Raw genomic sequence first — 21,453 nt, 5'->3', positions numbered from 1 at the left:
AACATATTGACAGAATTTTAACTATTATTGATGAATTTTTTCGTCAGTAATGCTTTTATTTTTTTAGTGAATATTTAATGTTTGAAAGCTTTGTGATGTTTTCTAAGTATAGATAGCTTTTCGAACATACATTAACCATTTCAAATGCTTGCAATCAAGATAAGAATATCATCCAATTTTATCAAATCAAAACATAAGTTAAATCAAAGCAAACACACAAAATAAAAATAAAACAAGAACCTCTTCGAGATACTTTTTATTATAATTATAGACATTCATTTAATCATAATAAATTGGTATTTCATGTGCAACACCAATATCCAAGAATGAAAATGAATTCTTATTCGGAGATGTGGTAAATAATGAAGTGTCCTTATCTCTTTAAGGAGCTAGAGATAATAAATGCATCATATAGATTTATTACTGAAAGTATTTGGATTCAACTTTAACTTGAAATCTATCCAATCTGTTTGCTCTTTTGATGATACCACTATAAAAGATATCAAACAAGTTCATTTTGGATCTCTTTGATGCACACTATCAGTGTGTTTATATTTGTAAATGGTTTTTAAACAATGTCCTTAAAAATAGTGTACCAAATTCAAAATTTGTCATGTATTAATGCAAAAGAGAGTGATGAGGAATTACCAAAAGCAATGTAAAATTGTGTAAAGACTTCTTTCCTAATGGGTCAAACAAATAAAAAAAGTTCACATATATTAAAAATTGTCATTATGCTGACATAGTCTAATTATTTAGTACATGATGATTTACACAGATTGACAAGGAGTTTTGAGCTTAAAACTTTAACCTCTCTTGGTTATCGATGGTTGTCTATAAACGTTTTTTCACTGTAAGTTGATCGGGCCCGCAGCATTCAAATGTATTATCTAAAGCAACACATAACAATAACATATCCTTGGTCGGAGCGCTAGTATCGATTATGAAAGAAGGTTGCAGGAGCAAGAAAGTGGAAAGATGCTAAGGCAAGGTGTTGACAGGCTGATAAGCAAGTCAAAAAGACGGATTAATTTATCATCAAAATCGTGGAATGCCCCAAAAGAGAAGGCGGAGTGCGTTGTGATTGGAGCGGGAATCGTGGGAGTGGCAGTGGCCAGAGAGCTGTCGCTCAAGGGGAAAGAGGTGTTGGTCCTGGACTCTGCCCCACCTTCGGAACAGCCACTAGTTCCGCAACAGCGAGGTCATCCATGCCGGCATCTACTATCCTCCCAATTCTCTCAAGGCTCGTTTTTGTGTGAGAGGACGAAACTTACTTTATCAGTACTGCTCTCAACATGGGATACCTCACGAGCAGATTGGGAAGCTCATAGTTGCTACTGGAGCGTCGGAGATTCCAAAGTTAAATCATCTGTTAAATCGTGGGATTCAAAATGGGGTTGAAGGTCTCAGGATGTTGGACGCTTCTGAGGCCATCAAAATGGAACCTGAATTGCAGTGTGTCAAAGCCTTGCTGTCTCCTTCTTCTGGCATTGTGGATACACATTCTCTAATGCTGTCTTTAGTGGTATGCATCTCCAATGTTCTTTTTTCCTTTTCTTCTCCTTCGTTTTATATAAACTTAATTGCTTATTAACTACCACCATTCCAGGCGGAGGCTGAAACAAAGGGAACCACCTTCTCTTACAATACCACTGTTATTGGAGGTCATCTTGAAGACAATCAAATGGCCCTCCACGTTTCCGAAAGCCAAAGTCTTGGAAACTGGGATGGAAGCACTCAATTGCAACCAGACCTCATACTTTCTGCTAAATTCGTGGTGAATTCTTCAGGCTTGAGTGCTCCCGCCCTGGCTAAGAGATTCCACGGTCTAAGCACTGCTGCCATTCCTCCTGCATATTATGCTCGTGGTTCCTACTTTACCCTTTCAAATTCTACTAGACTTGCTCCTTTCAAACATTTGATATATCCTATGCCAGAGGAAGGCGGTCTTGGAGTGCATGTCACTCTGGATTTAGATGGCCAGCTCAAGTTTGGCCCAGATGTTGAGTGGATTCATCATGTAGATGATATATCCAGCTTCCTTAATAGGTATTTCTATCTTTAATGATGATATGATGATTTGGGTGATATACTTGTCTCTTTAATATGTTTTTAATACCTACTTTCGATTGCATAAACCATGAATTTGTAAACTTTTGTTTGTTTACTTCCTTTATACAAGTTCCACAATTGGTAGATATGTATTTCTTCAATTAACCAGACTATGGTCCCATCTAGAGGCATATGCATTTTGCTACAGGTTGCGTGCTTGAGTTTGGAGGGTTGAAAACTTTTTTACGATAATACAAGGGGCCATTTCACTTGAAGGCATATTTGGAATGACAGTAAATAAATGCAAGCAAGTAATTTGGATTGAAATCATTGTGGGTTTTGCTTTTTCTGTTTTTTTTTTTTTGTTTCTCTCTTCCATTTCTCGACAATGGAAATATGCCACATATGAATTCCATCCCAGTTTCAAATAGGTTTTATTTGTATGATTTGTTTCTATTGATGCTGTGATTATATTGTGCTAGGTGCCTTTCCTTTTAAGGTTTCATGTCCTCTTCATTTCTTTCTTTGAATTTTGATGATAAGTTGTTGTAGCTATTACTTCATCTCTTCTTCCAGTCCCCCATTTTTTTCAATGTCATTGCTTTAACTGCATTAGACCTAGACCATCAGTCCCTTTCCTGTTTTTTCTGTTAAAATGTAGCCAATGCCCTAAGCTAATGCAGTAGTTGGCCGAAATATCTTGAATTCTTGATGCTTAGCTTGGCATAAAATTTATAGCATGTTAAGGTTCTTTCCATGTCATTGATGTTTAGCGAGTTTATCTACTGTCATAATTCCTTTTGAGCAACTCTGTTTGAGTCAGAACATTCTCTGCAGGTATTCAGTTGAAAATTCAATTGCATCTAACTAAAATCCCATTTATTTTTTTCTACTTTCGCCTTTGCTAGAACTTTTTGAATCACATAATTCCACTGTCTTATGCTTCCTTTGTCTTTTTTTGAGCAAAGGCACTACATTCTGTTTTCCATTGTACTGGAGGCAAAAATCTGACTCTTGGAATGGGTTTGTCATAGAGGAAACTTGGTGGGAGATAGCATGCGAGTTTTGTTCAATGTCTACCAGTAATCTTTTATATTCAGGCAGTCTGTACTTCGTCTGATATTTCCTGTGTTGGAGTTGGAAGACATGTATGGGTGTCAGCATAAGAGGACCGTCACAAGAAGTCTATTGATTGATTTGCTGAGTTTTGTCAGGTTGATTAACCCTCCTTCAAAGGTTAAAATTAAAATTTCAATTCCCACTTTACTTTTCATTTAAGAGGGAGGTGGGGTAGTGCTTGGGGTCATTGCATCACAAGCTTTTTTATGGCTCTGCCAATGCATTGAAGCATTCTTGAAATAAGTAGCAGAACAATTTTTGATCTTTTGAACTTGAAAGATATTTTAAGTTCCTTTTAGGTAAGTTCATTACTGCATTTGTTGCTTAAAAGCAATTGATTCAGGTGTTAGTTTTTTTGCTTAACAGTATGTTTGTGCTTGCATTTTGAAAGACATAGTCATGTGCTCAAAACCTAAGCTTGGTGGGCCTGTGCTCCCAGGTTCAACTATGCTGTAAGTGCTGACCGTGTTGAAAGATTTTATCCCGAGATTCGAAAGTACTACCCAAATCTCAAAGATGGATCTCTACTACCAGGTTATGCAGGGGTTCGACCAAAACTCTCTGGACCAGGACAGTCTGCCTGTGACTTTGTAGTACAGGTTTTCTTTTGTACTCCCTTTTATGTGAAGTATTAAACTTGATATATAATTTTTCCTAGCCATATGCATATCATGTATAGTGCATTTGTTTTTATTTTTGAGAAAACTAGCTTACATGTAGAATTTTCTCTACAAAATGATTGCAGGATCTACACCTGTTATCCAGGTTAGCATCAGGCAATTGTTTATCCAAAATATATGATTGGTGAGAAACTTAGCAAACAAAGAAACAACAACCAAGTGCTCTCCCACTACTTGGATAAGCTAAATGGACTAGTTTTGGCCATTGTACTTTATTTTGAGCCATTAAGAGCCTTAAATTTGTGGTCCCTTTTAATAGTTTAACTTCTATTCCTCTATTAACTATGTTTGGCAAGAAGGAAAGGAGAGAGAAGGGAAGAAGGCTAGGAAAGAAAAAATCAAGGAAAGGAAGGAAAGTTGTTTTTCTTTCCTTTTGTTTGGTATGAAAGCTGGAAAATAGAGGGAAAGAAAGGGATTAGGGGTTTGGAAGGATTTGATTTGGAGGGAAAGGAAAGGTGCTAATCCATCTATTTTCCTTCCCCACTCCTACTTGGTTTCTACCAAACGCACCAAGGAAAGGAAAGAAACACTATTTTCCTTCCACTCCCTTTCCTTCCTTCCTCCTTCCCTCCTACCAAACATAGTGAGAGGTTTATTCCTTGGTCTCACATGTTCAAACCACGTTAAACACATCTATGATCTTGTCCAACAGTTGTATTACCCAAACTTTTTCTCAAATGCACTCAATTCTAGTCTTATTGTTTCTTCTGTTTCACACATATCCATTGCCGTATCCTTATTTCAGTTACATTCCTCTTTTGCTCAAGTTTATGCCTGCACAACATTCATAAAGCAAAATTGGCATTAAAATTGTCTTGTAGAGCTTTCTTTTAAGTTAAGTGGGAAACAAGACCTTGGGAGCATTTCTCCATTTGACTCTTTTACTTGGATCCTCTGGGTGATGCCTCCATTAATACCACTGTTAAGATGCTGATAATTTATAAACCACACTAATTAAATTTGGGGTATTTTGGGATTTTAAATATAAGAGAGGCCTTTTGATGCAATATGAGAAGAAGTTGATTGAAGGACTTAATTATTTGATATTATATTTTACTGATTTGTTATATATTTTCAGTTAAATTGTATGCTTTTTGGTGTTTAGGGTTGATGAACAAATAATTGAAACAAGATAAATAATAGAAGTTAGAAGAAAAATCAGAGATGGGCGAAAGCAATTAGGGAGAAACAGAGGAATAGGGACAGAAGTAGAAGAGTTAAGGGGGAAAACTAGAGAGAATCAATAGAGGAAGACAATCTCAATATTCAAATTCTCAAGTTCATCATCCAAAACCTAATCGAAACTCTATCATAGATTTTTTAGGCTAATTTCTAAACCAGAATAAAACACAAAATACTGACTGCATGTTTGGTATGGGGTATAGCTGAATAGCTAAGTTCTTCCCCCTCTATTTCCATGTGATATTTTCTCCCATGATTGGTTGGAGATTGGATCAAGGAATAGCTATTCTTTAAAATCAGTTAAAAGTTAGGTTTAACTAAACCCACCCTTTCCCTTAGTATGAGCTATTCCATGTTTGATGGAATAGGTTCAAAACATGTTAAGACTAAATTACCCCTCATAAATTTAGAAATTTACAATCTTACCTATATTAATATTTAAAAATAAAATATTAATATATGAAAATATTAATAATTAAATTATAAATAAAATATTAATATTTAAGTAATCAATTATTAATATTTTAAATAAATTAAAAATCTTTTGAAAAAATAAAATAAAAATAAATAATGGTAATAATAATTAAATTATAAATAAAATATTAATATTTAAGTAATCAATTATTAATATTTTAAATAAATTAAAATCTTTTAAATCTTAAATAATTATAAAATATTAATATTTAAAAATAAAATAAAATAAAAATAAATAACCATAATATCATTTAAATTATAATAAAATATGAATACTTTATACATTTAAATTATAAATAAAATATTAATATTTAAATGATAAATTATTAATATTATAAATAAATTATCAATTATTAATATTTAAAAATATAACCCTAAACCCCTAATTCTTGGAAAAGAATAAGTGAAATACTAATTTATATGAAACAACCTAAATATTCTATAGTATCCTAAATATCGACCAAAGTTACAATTAACCCATAACATATAACAAATTAACCAAATAAACAAGATAATTTAATCCCTCATATAGCTTCGCTTCGTCCAGCATCATTATTTAAGTAGAACAGGGGAAAAGAGATAGATAATAATTTAGAGGGAAAATTAGAGATACGTAGAAGCATTTGGGGAAAAACAAGGGAAATAGGAAGTGAAACAAAAGAATCAAGAAAAGAAAACCAAAATAAAATAATTTAAAAAAAAATCTCAATATTCAAAGTTCAAAAATTTCATCATACAGATTTAATTGAAACTATACGTAAATATTTGATAAGCTAAACCCTAAGCGCTAATAAAATGCAAAACACAAAATATAACCTTAAAACCCTAATACTTGGAAAATAGGTGAAATACTATTAAAATAAAATAACCTAAATATTCTATTATCCAAATATCGGTGAAAGTTATAATTGACCCATTAAAAATATAAAACGTAAACAAAATAAACCAGATTATTTAATCCTTCATGTTGCTTCTCATCATCCTGCATCATTTTCCTCTTGCTGGAGAAAGGTCAATGATGAGTTTTGAAATGTTGAAGGAAAAATATTTTCAAGCAACATCAACAAACAAAATTCCCAGTAGCAGAGTTCTTTTGCAGCATCAACACGGTCAACAAGACTTCTATCTCATCATTTTGAAACATGCTAGGGAGAATGGAATAGTGGAAATTTTTCCATCAAACTGCATGGCATTAGACTCCTCATTTACTTGGTCAGTGACAATTTTAGATTCCAAAATCATAGCCAAACTTGTATATTCTCTATATCGTCAGCTTAAGGGGAATCAATTTGCTTTAGCTCATCAAATTCTACCTCTTCCCTTATCATTTTTTTCCACTTCATTATGATCATATTCTTTGTCGTCATAAATAAAGGATGTGTCCACAACCATAACATCTTGAATGTCAATCTTCTTTTGTCCGTTAACTTTTGCTTTGGCATTTACAATATCCATTACAATCGGGTCCCTCTTAAACACATTGGTGGAGCATGCTTGAGAAAATGAACTTGTCAAGGAATTGAAAGATGTATGAAATTTTATAAGGGTAACACAAACTTCATAATGTACATTCCCATATTGATTGTTTACTTTTGTCATTCCATCTTATACATATTATAATCTTCCCTTTTCAAGTATTTTCTTCTCTGAAGTATATAATCTTTAAAATCATGATATTCATGAACCTGAAGGATGAAGTTGCAAAGCTATATCTGTCTCACAAAGCAATTAACTTTTAAATGCAAAGTGGCTTCATAAATATCATCTACTAGACTCTCAATTATCTCTGAATTAATCTCCATGCATCTCAAAATAAAGGTTTTTTGACCATTAAAATCTGATTCTTAGAGTTCAAATCTCACAAAGAGGACCTCATAATTGTAATCAGGACATTATAATTAGCAAGGAAGAAAGTGTTGAAAAATTGCTTATGGGTCACTGGCATGTTGCAACTAAGGTAAAGTGGTACCTGATGTGCCATTGATGGCAGTGACGCATTGGGTGGGGTGGTTTGGCTGGTGACCTGATTTAATGTATGGAGGCACATGAAGATGTTGTTAACATTGGGACTTCATTGTTAAGATAAACATTAGCTACCAAATGGTTCAGTATGATGGTACTGTGTACGATGGTTGGATCTTTGCAGATCTAAATTTGAAGTTTGGCTTTCTTTCTTTCTAAATTTTCTGGTGAATGCAATGGAAATAGGGGATGAAAATTTATGGGGTTATCGATTGGCAATTGGTGAAGGTTGCGACAGTGGTGGAATGGTGATCAGTCAGCGGTGAATTAATTTTATCTCCATTTGGGGCACTGTTTTCTTCTTCTTTTTGCTATATTTTCAGAGTTTCTTTTTCAATAGAACTCTTTTTTGCAAGAAATTTGTTTGGAATCTTTTTTAATAGATCTGATGATTTTTTTGACAAAAAAGAAAGAAAGGATAAATTGATAGGGAAAGCTTTGTTGAGCTCTGATAACAATGTGATGTAAAATAAGTAAGGGAAAAGAGATAAATAATAAAGAAATTAGAGTGAAAATCATAGCTAGGCAGAAGCAATTAGGGAGAGACAGAGAAAATAGGGAGAGCAACGGAAGAAGGAAGAAAGACGACCACAAAGAATCAATAGATGGAGGAAATCTGAGTATACAAGGTCTCAAGTTTGTCATCCAGAACATAGTCTATAGAGCAGTGGATAAGTAAGTGAATTCATATTCTCTGTTACACACATAGTCTTTAGATTGAGTTGATTGATGAATGATGAGTAAATATGTGGAAAGGCCATGTCAGAACAATATTATTTGTATCTAGTTCTTTTTGGTACAATTCTCATGAATGGCGTTCAAATTTTAAACATATTTTTATGCTAGCAGTCTCTTTTAAACTTTTTTCTTCTTTCCTCTCAGATTTAATTTTTTGTCCCAATGAACAGAAAATAATCAATTTCATCTTTAGAGTAAGTGGGGCTTTTAAATATCTATGCAACATGAGCTTTAGTCATCTAGCGAGCTCATTCTGACTTGTCTGTTGCTCAATTTTTGTCTGATTTTCTCAACAATTAAGCATGAGCAGTAACAATTGCTGATAGTGATGGAAGTTGGTACAGTGCAGCCTAACATAATTGATAAAAAATTCTTGGGGAGAGTACATTGTGGAGCTTCATACAATGTAAGATTAAAAAGATCTAGTTTCCCTTGATAGCTGAAATTCTGTCTTTAGATAAATGTTTCATCGAATTGTGCCCTTTGCTATTAATACTTGTTGTATGAAAAATATAATACATTGATTTCCATTTTCTCCCCTTCATGCTCCTTGTTGATCTGTTAAAGATTTTAAGTAATAATGACACTCGCCTATATCCTATGGCAAGGACTCATTTTTGTTTCCTCTTCATCATATCTAAGTTCTGAGCCATTAGTTATGACCACTTCTTCTTATTTGTAAGAATTTAGTTTATAAATTCATGCTACAAAACTTTGGAAAAACAGATTCAGCAAACCAGGTTTTTGTTTTCGTCTTGAATTGATGTATCATACAATTTTTGCAAAGATGAGTTAATTGTTTTGTTGGTTAAGAGTGGATTTTGGCTATTTTCAGAGATTTCTGAAATCTAGATTTTCATTTACTATAGGGAGAAGAAATTCATGGAGTGACTGGTCTCTTGAATCTTTTTGGAATTGAGTCACCTGGGCTGACTTCAAGCATGGCGATTGCAGAATATGTAGCTGCTAGACTCTTGGGATCATAATGGAATATACTATTATAGGAAGCAGAGAAGCTGCTTAATGCCCACGTATCGCTGCGGGCAAGATTTTTTATTATTATCTTAATCCCAAATGTTTGTATGTTACACGATAAAAATTGATAATAGAATTTTTATTTTTGTTACTTTCGAAGCAATGAAAAGGCCATTCTCGACTCCATTTTCGTTTGTATCCGTTGAGGAATAGACGAACCCAAATCACTTTCGTAGTAATTTACACCCAAAGTGAGTTGGAATCCATTAAGGGATAGACGAACCCGAAGTATGTCATTGAACCTATTCCAATGACTTCACAAGAGAACCTATTGCTCTTGGTCCAATCCAACCTGCCCACTTGGGATTAAAAAGGGACTCTCCTTCTACAGATAAGAAATCTATTTCCATGAAACAACTCAATTAATCATCTGGGGTCGTAACTTAGAGTCGGAAGTCATTCAACCTAATCTCAGCAGATTTCGCAGCCAGCGAAGCTTACTTATTAGGTTGAATATATCCCAATCTTTTAAGGTTTTGCTATAATTCAACTTAGATTTATTAAATTTTAACATGAATATTTCATCTCAAAACATCAAATTGAGTAACTAAACTACGGTTGGCAAAATAATGAAGCATAGAAAATTTTAAGAAAGTTTGAAGCGTAATTTTTTTGTTTTTGAGGATAATTTTCGTTTTTTCGGAGTATGAAATTCGATGCAAAAGGACTGTAGTGGTTATCTTTAGAGGAGATGAGTGGGTGTCTTGTGATTGAGGTAGATAGGTTGTATTTATAAGCTGGAGTAGAGAGTTAATGTTGTAGAATATCAACATAAAATCAATATAAAATCAATGAAAAATTAGAGGAAATCAAGATACAAAGTTAAATAACCTTTAACAAATATTAAATCAAATAACAATTAAGAAATATCAGCAACATCCTAACAGAGAAGCTTTAGAGGAGATGAGTGGATGTCTTGTAATTGAGGTAGATAGGTTGTATTTATTGGCTGGAGCAGAAAGTTAACATTATAGAATATCAGCATAAAATCAGCGACAAAAATCAACATAAAATCAGCGAAAATCAAGAGACTGAGTCAAATAACCTTTAACAAATATCAAGTCAAATAACAGTTAATAAATATCGAGCAACAAATTAACAGAGAAGCTTTAGAGGAGATGAGCAGGTAATATCAGGCAACCAATTAACAAAAGTCAAATAATAACAATAGACCTTACCCACGTGTTTACTCGCATGTAAGGAGGGAAATCTAAGTTTTCTCAAGACCTAGCTTGATCTCATGTGCACATGGGTCCACTATTTTTTCCTTCCTTGGAACATATCCATAATGGGTTTGCTTATTTAAAGCACTCACCTTGTTTTGTACTTTAACAATGTGGGATGTTAAACCTTATGGAATACACTATTTTTTCAATAACTATGACAGTAAACATGAAAACTTTTTTTCCAGTCAGATTGCACAATTCGCTTCAAATCTTCATCATCGTCTTCATCTGTTTTCATTGCTCACTTTGCCAATAGCAAGATCAATGAGTCCTTCACTTGCACGAGCTATAAGATCCACACATAATTGAATCTCCTTAATAATCACATGTGAGCTACAAAGCATTATCTTCTATTATTCTAATAACAAATTATAAAGAAAGAGAATAAGCATATCAAATTCCTTCCTTTTCCTTTGTTAGTTGATCTCAAAACAATGGCATTACCAGAAATTGATTTTTCACTCATCTTTTTTCATGACACTGAATGTTCCCTACCATCTTTTGCAAGCTTCGCTGGTAGTGACCGTTACAGCTACCAAGTGATTCACATTTGCCTCACTGTTGTTTACTTGGCTTACCATAACTAATGAAATTTATCAATGTTTTCTCTGATATTTGATGCAAGACAATGTCTTTTTCAAAGAATTATTTAGATACTTTATTGTAGGACCAAAAACCCCTATTCTTCTTGGTGAAAGTGGGGTTGAAGAAATAAACATTGTTGCAAATAAGTGATTTGATATTCTACATAATGTAGCTAGTTCTTTCTTCCTCCATCTTCAATGCCAATATTCATACTTCTTGCAAGGTTGTATCTCCAAATTTAATTGGCTTTATTACTATTTGGTACACAGAATAAAAAAACTAATGTCCTTGGACATAAGACTATTGATGGCTGGTCCAAAGGAAGAGGGGAGAACTAGAGGTATGTGTTACTGCCCTAGTAAGCGAGATAATGAAATCAAGTGCCTATAATGAGGAGTTGCTTTTTTTGAAGCTGAAGTATATGTGTTTCTCATACTTGATGTACTTGTTTTGCAGTGGATATCATTCTTTTCATTTATTTATGTAAAACAAATCTGAGACAAGCAACCAATCAAGTAAGAAACGAGTTATTTCTTTTTTTATTAGATTGTTTATATTCTATTTAAATCTTTTTTTTTGTTTTTTTGTTTTTCTATTTCATGAAAGGTAAAAATCATATCATGTGATAGCTATCAACACATAATTAGTGGAAAAGGAAATGATGTTTTAACAACAAGATTTGTAAAACTTGTCAAGATGATTAGTTTGGGACGAGATGTCTATTTTGAAATCAAATAAACCTGAGTTGAATTATGGTAGATATTAGATAGTTTGTAATATTTGGGTTTGTTGGAAGTCTCACATAGGAAGCTAATTAATTATTTAGATTCTTTTCAATATTTTTCAACAAATACAATTGTTGAAACACACTGGTTAATTGTTCATTGGTTTTAACACTCAATTGTTGAAACACACTAGATCAGTGTTTATAAAAAAGAACATACTTTCAAAACAGACTTTTAGTTTTAAAAAATTTTTTCAATAGGCTTGTTGTATCTTAGAGAGCCCTTATCTGCAAATCCCCATAATAGGCAATAACTCTTTAACAATAGTGTTTTACAGCACGTCTGAACCCTTTTTACTATTTTTCTTATATTAAATTTCTAACAATTTTAAAGAGTTGTACTCAATAAAGTCTAATTCAAATTTGAAGTTTTAAATTATGAATCAAGAATTCATCAAACTTGATAGGTTTGATGGAACCAATTTCATCTGTTGGAGGGATAAGATGGTATTTTTTTTATGACTTTGAAGAGTTATTATGTTTTGGATTCGAATTTTACTGTACTTCTAAAATCAACTGGTGAAAATTTTGATACCCAAAAGGCAGAGAGGAAAAAATGAGAAGAAGATGAATTGATATACCGTGGACATATCTTAAACACTTTGGCAGATTGTCTATATGGTCTCTACTCTAATCTAAAGACTCCAAAGGAAATATAGGCAACTTTGGAGACAACCCATAAGAACGAAAAATGAGATACTAATAAATTTCTGTCTTTAAAATATTTCAAGTTTAAGATAAGTGACAATCTACTTATCATGGATCAAGTGCATGAACTACAATTTTTAGTTTCAAAACTGTTGTTGATTTTGCGCACGCAACTATACATATCAAATAAGTAATATAGACAATAAGTCTAGATTATCGTTCTCACAAGGATTTGTTTTTAAAGTTTCACTAAGTATTACAATTATATAACAAATTAATTTTATTTAAGCTAATCGAAAAGCTAATCAAAGACAAAATTAAAAATAAACAATAAATTAACCAACAAAACTAAATATGTTGAGAAAAGTAGTAGATTAAAGACCTAGGATCGTTGTTTCATTCAACATTTCCTTTGATATTAACTTTTCTTGTTATTTATCTTTCCTGGGTGATTTTATTAACTTAGAATCCAAAGCTATAGACAAGTCTCCGTCGAGATGCTTATACAAATAACTTAACTTAATCAATTCACTATATGACTATAGGAATTAATTAAATTAAGTTCATTAAACAAGTATCCTAATTTGGCTATGTATGGCAATTGGCGTATATCTACCAAAATCGTGAATCAGATCACCTAAGTAATGTGAACATACACTACTCAAATCTTAGTCTAATCTAAAATTTCTCTGTTGAGTCTCAATTAGATTCACAAATCAATTAATTATTGATTAGGCAATCAAAGGTATTACAAGCAGATTTGAATAAGTAAAATGATACTTACTCATGATAAATAATAGAAAAACCAATTTTCAGACTACATGTTGAAGTTCACCATAATTCTAGATAAGCTAATTAGTTTATAATATCTAAATAAAACACTATCCAAAGAAATTTAGCCATGAATTCAAAACAAGAAAATAAGAAAAACACAAAAGGAAAGAAATAAACTAGTGTTGAACCCTGGTTGATTGCGAATCTCTCTCAATTGCTCTTGAATTCTTGATTGGTTCATATCTCCAATTCTTTGAAAAACCTATTATCATCTCCCCCCTAAATGCTCTCAAAAAGACCCTTAAATATGTCCAAGATACCCTCATTTCGAATTTCCCATCAGAATTTTTAATTTTGGAAATCGGGGTGGTGCCACGACCATGACTTCTTGGCACCGTGATAAGCTTAGGTAGTGCTGTGATGCTCCTTTTCTGGTGCTGCAATGCCATGCTCTCGGCCTTTAGTATAATGCACCCATCTAGCTCAGCACCGAGGCCATAAGTTTCCAACGTTGCGGCCTTGAGTAACTCAGTGCCATGGCCTTAATCATCATGCTGCCTTGTGTGTAGTCTGCATCTATCTATATCTTTAGATGAGTTTTTCACCTTAATCAAAGTCGAATTGGATAAAGTGGTAAACATAAAAATTGTAGCCCATTCTCTTATCTTTCTAATGAATTAAAAATCACATCAATTGGACTTCTGTAGCTCAAATTGTCTTTAAATTATTGTAACATGTATGACTAACATCTTCACCATACTTATGCTATCATAACTCAATTTCACCTAGCTCATCACATATCTTGCACAAAAACCATGAGAGAAATTGGCATTACCTCTTCTTAAAGTAAATTAAAAACAAAATAAAGTAAAATTAAACTAAAACAACTTAATTTATGTATTAACCATGTAATCTAACTTACATTAGAAAAACACCTAAAATACTAAAATCTGAACCTAAAACTCAAGATCTAGCTATTAAAGCCCCCAAAATGTGTTAAAAATAACTTTAAATAATAGAGTTATCAAAAACTAAAAGAACTTGAGGTTAAGGTTACTAATGCACTGCAAATATGTGCAATTCTTTCTAAACTGCCTCAATCTTTGAATAATTACATAAAGAAGGTTTTGCATTTTATTTATTCTCTATCATTAGAACAATTCATGACTCAAATGCAAATAGAATGTGAAACATGTGTACGTGATGCACTATTTCAGCCTTTTGATTTTAATATGAATCATGTGAATAAGAATTTCAATAATTCTAAAAAAAATTAGAACTCTAACAATTCTAGGAAATCTAAGCCATGTGCATTGAAAGTTTGAAGACAAACCTTTAAGAAAAAGGATAAGATATACACAAATTGTTTCCTTTGTGAAAAGAAACACCATATGATTCATGAGTGCAGGTCAATGAAGGCAAGAAAGAATTTTGGTTCTGAAAATCTTGAAAAGCAAACATAGTAAAAGAGTGTATCAAGGAATTGGTTGCCATGATTTGTACAATGCATATTAGAATGATAACATATTTGAATATGACAATTGGTTCCAATAAAAGTAAAGATAGGTAGCTGGATTTTGTTGTTACAATTCATGTTTGTAAAGACAAAAACTTGTTCAAGATTTACATGGAAGTTAATAAACTAGAAGATGTTTTGATGGGAAATCATGTTATAATCAAAGTTGAAGGAAAAAGGACTGTTGAGTTGCATTTCACTTATGGATAGAAACTGACATTGCTCAATGTTTTCTATGTTCTTAAAATTTGGAAGAATTTAGTTTCTACTAGTTTACTTGCAAAGAAAGGATTTAAAGTTGTAATAAAATATGACAATGTAATAGTATCCAAGGGTGGTCTATTTGTAGGAAAATGATACTTTTGTGATGGCATGTAAAAGTTCAACATTGATGAAATAAATATGGTTTCTACTTATACTGTTGAGTCTAATTCTTTATTGTGGCATGCTAGACTATGATGTTTAAATTTTGGTTCTATAAGATTTATGTTTAACAATGGTTATATTGCATGCAAACATGAGCACTTAGAAAAATGTGAAATATGCATATAAGAAAATATGAAAAAGAAACCTTTTCGTATTATAAAAAGAAACTCATAATTATTAGATCTTGTGCATTTTGATATTTGTGAATTAAATGGAAAATTAACTAGAAGAGGAAAGAGATATTTTATAACTTTCATAGATGATTATTCTAGGTTCACTTATGTCTATTTAATTAAAACAAAAGATCAAGCTTTTAGAAATTTAAAGAATATAAATCTATTGTAAAAAATAAAAAAGTAGGAAAATCAAATTTCTAAGAAGTTATAGAGGAAGAGAATATTTTCCTATAGAATTTGATAATTTTTGTGAAGAACATGGCTTGATTCATAAAAAAAAAAGGCTCTTTATTCACCACAATAAAATGGATTGGCTGAAAGAAAATAGTAATTTGGTTAATATGACAAATCCTATGTTATTGAATGCACATCTACCTCATGATTTATGGGGTGAAGCTATATTAATAACATTTCTTATATTTAATAGAGTTCCTTCCAAGAGTATTAAGATTTCATCTTATGAATTTTAAATTGGAAGAACACCAAACTTGCAATGTCTTAAAGTGTGGGAGTGTTTAGCCTTTTATAAAGTTCTTAAACAACAAAGAACCAAGCTTGGACCAAGAGCAATGCAAGGTGTTTTTGTTGGCTACGCCCAACATTCTAAAGGATATAAAATTTTAGATTTATTATTAAATGTTATTATAGAGTCTATACATGTTGAGTTTAGTGAAAATAAATTTCTGTATAACATTAATAATAAATTTGATTGTGAGCAAAATGTCTTAATTTTATGTTGTGACCAAAGCAATACTACTTTTCATGGTACATCATGTTGCTAAGTTTACACACATGCAAGTACATGTATCGCACAAGTAATATAATAGTAAAAAAAGTATTATTTTTATAGGGAATTGTGTCTAAATTCTTGCTAAGTACTAAAATTGGGCACTCTAATTTTATCCAATTAAATCAAAGTTGAAAATTAATTAAAATTTAAATTTAAATAATAAAGCTAAATTAGGGAGTTAATGCTAAAAATTAATAGAGAGTCAATGAATTAAGGCCTAGGATTGGAAAATTACTCAACCTTTCATTTGAATTTAATCTCTTTCCTTATACTTTAAATCAATGGGTTAGTTGCTAACCTAAAATTCAAATTTGTCCAAAAGTTGCTATTGAGATGCTTGTAAACATACCTCTTATAATTAATTCTCCATATGTCTATGTGAATTAATTAAGGAAGTTTCACTAAGCGTAGGCTTTAAATTTAGCTGTATATGCTATTTAGGTATATTTCTATCAAGCAATATAATTTTTCTTCTTGATTAATTGAATTTATTGTGGATATTTGATCATAAAATTGAGAAGAAAAAATTATTTTACTTATGATTTGGTGATTATTGAGTTGAGAAAAATTATTGCTAATTGTTGCTTTGTTGGATTTGGTTTTGCTTTGGTTGAATTTATTGCAGAGAATTTACTTATGGCCTCAAAAGGATCAAGGACTAGTGCGAGTAGTTTTTTTGATAGGACACAATTTGTGTCTTTCGATGCTGTGACAAGGCATACAAGATCCCTTTTCATCAAGAAGTCAATTCCAAAACAAGGACTTGATGTGGCCTAAATTCGACATCTTGGCATACAAGTCCAAATTGAGGAAAGATATTGGCATAAACTTTGTGCCTGTCTAGAAGCAGTTGATATCCTATTGGTAAGGGAATTTTATGCCAATATACCTAAACATACTAATGGGTTTGTGTTTGTGTGTGAGGTTAACAAGTGCCATTCTCAAGCCAAGCCATCAACAATTTTTATAAAATGCCCAATATTGAGAACAATGGCTATGGACAGTGTTTGACAAAACATCAAGATTGGGTTAAAATAATTTTGGTACTTTGTGAAGATGGGTCTAGTGAAAAATCTCTAAGGATGAACTAGTCTTTTTTGAAAAGAGTGTTTTAAAACAAATTGCCAAAGTATGGTGGTAATTTGTGGTAGCCAAGATGCTCCTTTGCTCACACATTAACAATGTTACAAGGGACAGAGCTGTTTTTCTTTATGCCATTGTGACAGGAAAATCCATCAAAATTGGCCACGTGATCAACCATGCCATGCTACACATAGCTAGTACCAAATGATATGGTTTATGGTTCCTGTCCTTGATTACTGCTTTGTGCAAAAGTCAATGTCCAATGGGATTCTAGTGAAGAGTTACTGCACTTAAAGGTCGTAATTGACGTAGGATTGATTTATCATTACTTTAAACCTTTAGTTGGTGGTAGCTCTTCATCTACACCACATTTTCAAGCTCTTCAGCCTATACCCCAAGCTCTAACATTACCTTAGAGGTTTGAATAGCTGGAGCTCCAATGCACCCAATAGATTGAATAGTGTCACATCCCATTTCTTAAAAAGATTGTGACCAACGCATGGACCAAGACGAGCGTAACCCGTTAAGCCCAAGCAAGCCTCTTTTCATACCACCATCAAGCATTCATCATCACATTCAGAAGCATCATATAACATCCATTAACGTATGTAATCATAATACAAATATTCATAAAACTCATTCTATAATTAAGGAACTTCTCAACTTAATTATATAAGCTCAAGCATTTGGTATACATATGTATAAATATATGAAAAAAATGCCACTATCATAGTACACATTAACATAATTATCAACAACACACTAGGGTGTCAATGTAGGCTCTTGAGCCATCATCATAATCTCATGCATAACATTATCAATATAGAGTGCCCAACATTGGCAACATTAACATAAACATGTTTATAGTTTGTAAACACAAACATAAAGCAAAAAATCAACTCGTCAGCGGAATGTGGTCGACCTTCTAGGCATCAAGTGGCTGCTAGACAACTACCAAATAATGAAGATTGGACACTGGTATCTACGACAGTGGTTGCTATCAGATGCTATCACTGATTTGCAATAAAATAAATAGGAAAAATAATATGTAAGTCACAGAGACTCAATAAGTGGATACAGGAAGGGGACACGCTTAGGGATAAGAGTATTTTGTAAACATGCACTTGTAATCTCATGACTTTCATAAACAATTTAATCATGGAATTCATAAAACATGTTATTTGAACACATTTTAATAGCATTCATTTGAAAACATTTTAGTATAAACCTTTAGGAATCCTTTGCCTTTGAAATTCTCATCAAATTTAATCAAACAACCTATTTTGCAACAAGATGTATCGATACTTTCAATCATCTATCAATACATTAGTAAAATGTATCAATACATTTCACACAAAGAGCCTCCTAAAGCATTCTATTTAGAATGTATTGATATTTAACCCATATGTATCGATACTTTCAACCTAGAACCTAAATTTCTAGGCAAAATCCTCCATTTTTACCATTCTTTTGATTCCTTTACCACTTGGGACTTTCTTTGAGGCTTAATCTTTTTCACTAAGCACATTCTTATGCCATCATAGAGTGCAAATCATGTATAATGCTTAAACAACATTAGTATGCAACATACCATAAACACAGTAATTAAAATCATTCCATTAACATTTAACTCATACTTTGTAATAGTACGTCCCCCATCAGCCTTGGTCCCGTAATGTATATTCCGATTGCACCTTAGACGTTTATGATACATCATAGAAGTGAAGTCGTCACTTGCACCCCCTGAGAGTGGAATCAATCACACTCATACAGTTCTCACACTCATAGCTTTAGGTATATGGAATGTCTTTCACATACAAGCTTATTCATCTCACAAGGTACATGGAAAATATATCATATACATAATCTCATGGCATTCAACATGCTTTCTCAATCATCTCATGTAGTATATGGAATATATATCATATACATAATCTCATGGCATTTATCATACATACTGAATCATCTCATATGGTATATGGAGTTTACATCATATACACAATCTCATAGTACACATCATGCATACTTAATCTTCTCATACGGTACAACATATACTTAAATCTTATGGCATTCATTATACCAAACATTCACATCATAGCATTTTTAAATAAACATACATTATCTCGTATCCACACTAGTCTGAAGATCAGGGTTATCGAGTGGACTTCCAACATAAGGTGCTTGTACCTCATTGTTGAAAACTAATATATAATCGAATATTTACATACATAGTTGATTCATAAATTTTTTAAAAACCATTGAGTCAATCATATCACAATCACTATTAATTTATTTTTTAAGAAAATCATTTTCATTCTTGAAACTCAAATCCTTTGATAAACCATTTTAGAGATATCATTTCAACATACATTAATAATCCTTTTCATAGAAATCATGATAGCTTTACATATCAAAATAATTTGAAAGTGTGGTATCCACTCACCTAGTTGGAGATTAAATTCTTAGCTCTAATCATAACTCTGTTTTGGTAAAATCCATGGAGTTTTCAAGTGTTCCTATCATAGAATAATTATCACAATCACTTCTTAGAATAACAATCCCCTAATAATCATTCTAGGTACTTTCGAAACCACTAGCTTTTAGTTAAACTAACTTTCTAGCTAAAACCCATGCTTAGAAACCCATAAATATTTCATCCTCACCTTAAGTGAGCTTAGATGCTTAATAAAAGCACAAAACCTTTAAGCTTTAGTCATCAATAAAAAATCTGGGCAATTAAACAACTATTTAAGTTATAGAAATCCAAGACCAAAAGATTTAAAAGCTAAAAATATCATCTTTTTCCCATAAAAGCCCAAAACTAAGCTTTAAAATCATAAAAATAGAGTTTTTAGTTAAAAATTAGTTGAAAGAGCTTAGGAGTTGGGGTTTTACCTTGTAAATGCGACTAAAGGTTCCTAGTTGTCAAAAAATGAGATATATTTATAAGTTAGGGTATGAAAATACATTTTTACTCTTTTTATTTTTTTGAAATCAATGAAATGTATCAATACATTTGGTTTTGGGGAAATTGTATCGATACATGTTCATCAGAAACCCTTTCTAGGCTAAATGTATTGATACATCATAAACATGTATCGATACATTTGAGGCAGATTACCTATAAAAACTTGTCCAGCTTATTTACATTAAATACCATTTAAGTCAATGTCCTCTTTACTTTTTACTCTCCATTTACTTAAGATATTTAATGTAAATAAGTTGGGTAGGTTTTTATAGGAAATCTACCTCAAATGTATCGATATGTATCAATATATTTAGCCCAGAAAGGGTTTCCAATGAACAAGTGTCCTCTTTACTTTTTACTTTTTATTTACTTCAGATATTTAAAGTAAATAAGCAAACAATCCCCATTTGGATTCAATAAAAATATCAAAAGAATCAAAATCCAATTTTTGGTTTCAAGAACAAAATCAAAAAATTTTGACTGAAATTAAATTTGCGGTTCCCATTTACCTTAGCAAACGTACTCTAAAAATTATGAAAAAATCATTTTAGTCATCTAAAAATCAAAGAAATTATCACCATGAATTTTTGTTTCCAAAAGATTGTTCTACAAAATAACATATTTTTACCCTATTGCAGACTTAGAAAATTTTTTGTTTCAAAAGTGACAGATTACCAAAAGGGTCAATGGATTCTTTTGAAGGTTAAAACTAAGTTTGATGTTCAAAATATGAAATCTTTATGCTCACCTAAGGGTTTTCTAACTTATCCTTTTACTCAAAGTGGGATTTCACAAACAGATGCTGAGAGCTTATGGTAGCTTCATAGGAATGGATATGGACTCCTTTACTACTTTAGAGAGTCCTACTATGAACATGGACAATCATGAGATAGAGGAAGATGAAGAGGAAGACTAAAGCTTCCCCAGAATAATCTAACTACCGAGTGTTTTTAACCTTTTCTTTATTTTTCTAACATTGAGGACAATGTTTGATTTAAATTTGGAAGGAAAGCATATTTTTCTAGTGGAGGATATTCTATGGGACCTTATGATTTTATTTTATTTGCATGCTTATTTAAATTTCAAGTTAATTAGGATAGTTTATCATTTACTTTTTATTATACTTGTTTGAAAATTTTAGAATCTAGAAATTAGTGCCAAAATTTTCAATAATT

The 21,453-nt window shown here is 31.9% G+C and overlaps 1 protein-coding gene across 1 annotated transcript; it reads left to right on the top strand.

The window, feature by feature from the left end:
• The first annotated feature begins 898 nt into the window (after positions 1-898).
• Positions 899-9,422, top strand: LOC110426523 (FAD-dependent oxidoreductase family protein). Its single transcript, XM_021441761.2, is given in 6 exon segments — positions 899-1,162; positions 1,165-1,185; positions 1,188-1,525; positions 1,610-2,049; positions 3,611-3,770; positions 9,137-9,422. Coding segments are annotated over 6 exon segments (1,260 nt in total). The 5' UTR covers positions 899-978; the 3' UTR covers positions 9,254-9,422.
• The last annotated feature ends 12,031 nt before the right edge of the window (positions 9,423-21,453 follow it).

The sequence above is a fragment of the Theobroma umbraticum genome, unplaced genomic scaffold (assembly GCF_002168275.2).
Source record: "Theobroma umbraticum cultivar Fairchild unplaced genomic scaffold, ASM216827v3 scaffold_89.0, whole genome shotgun sequence".
Lineage (NCBI taxonomy): Eukaryota > Viridiplantae > Streptophyta > Magnoliopsida > Malvales > Malvaceae > Theobroma > Theobroma umbraticum.
This window is presented reverse-complemented; position numbering and strand designations above follow the sequence as displayed.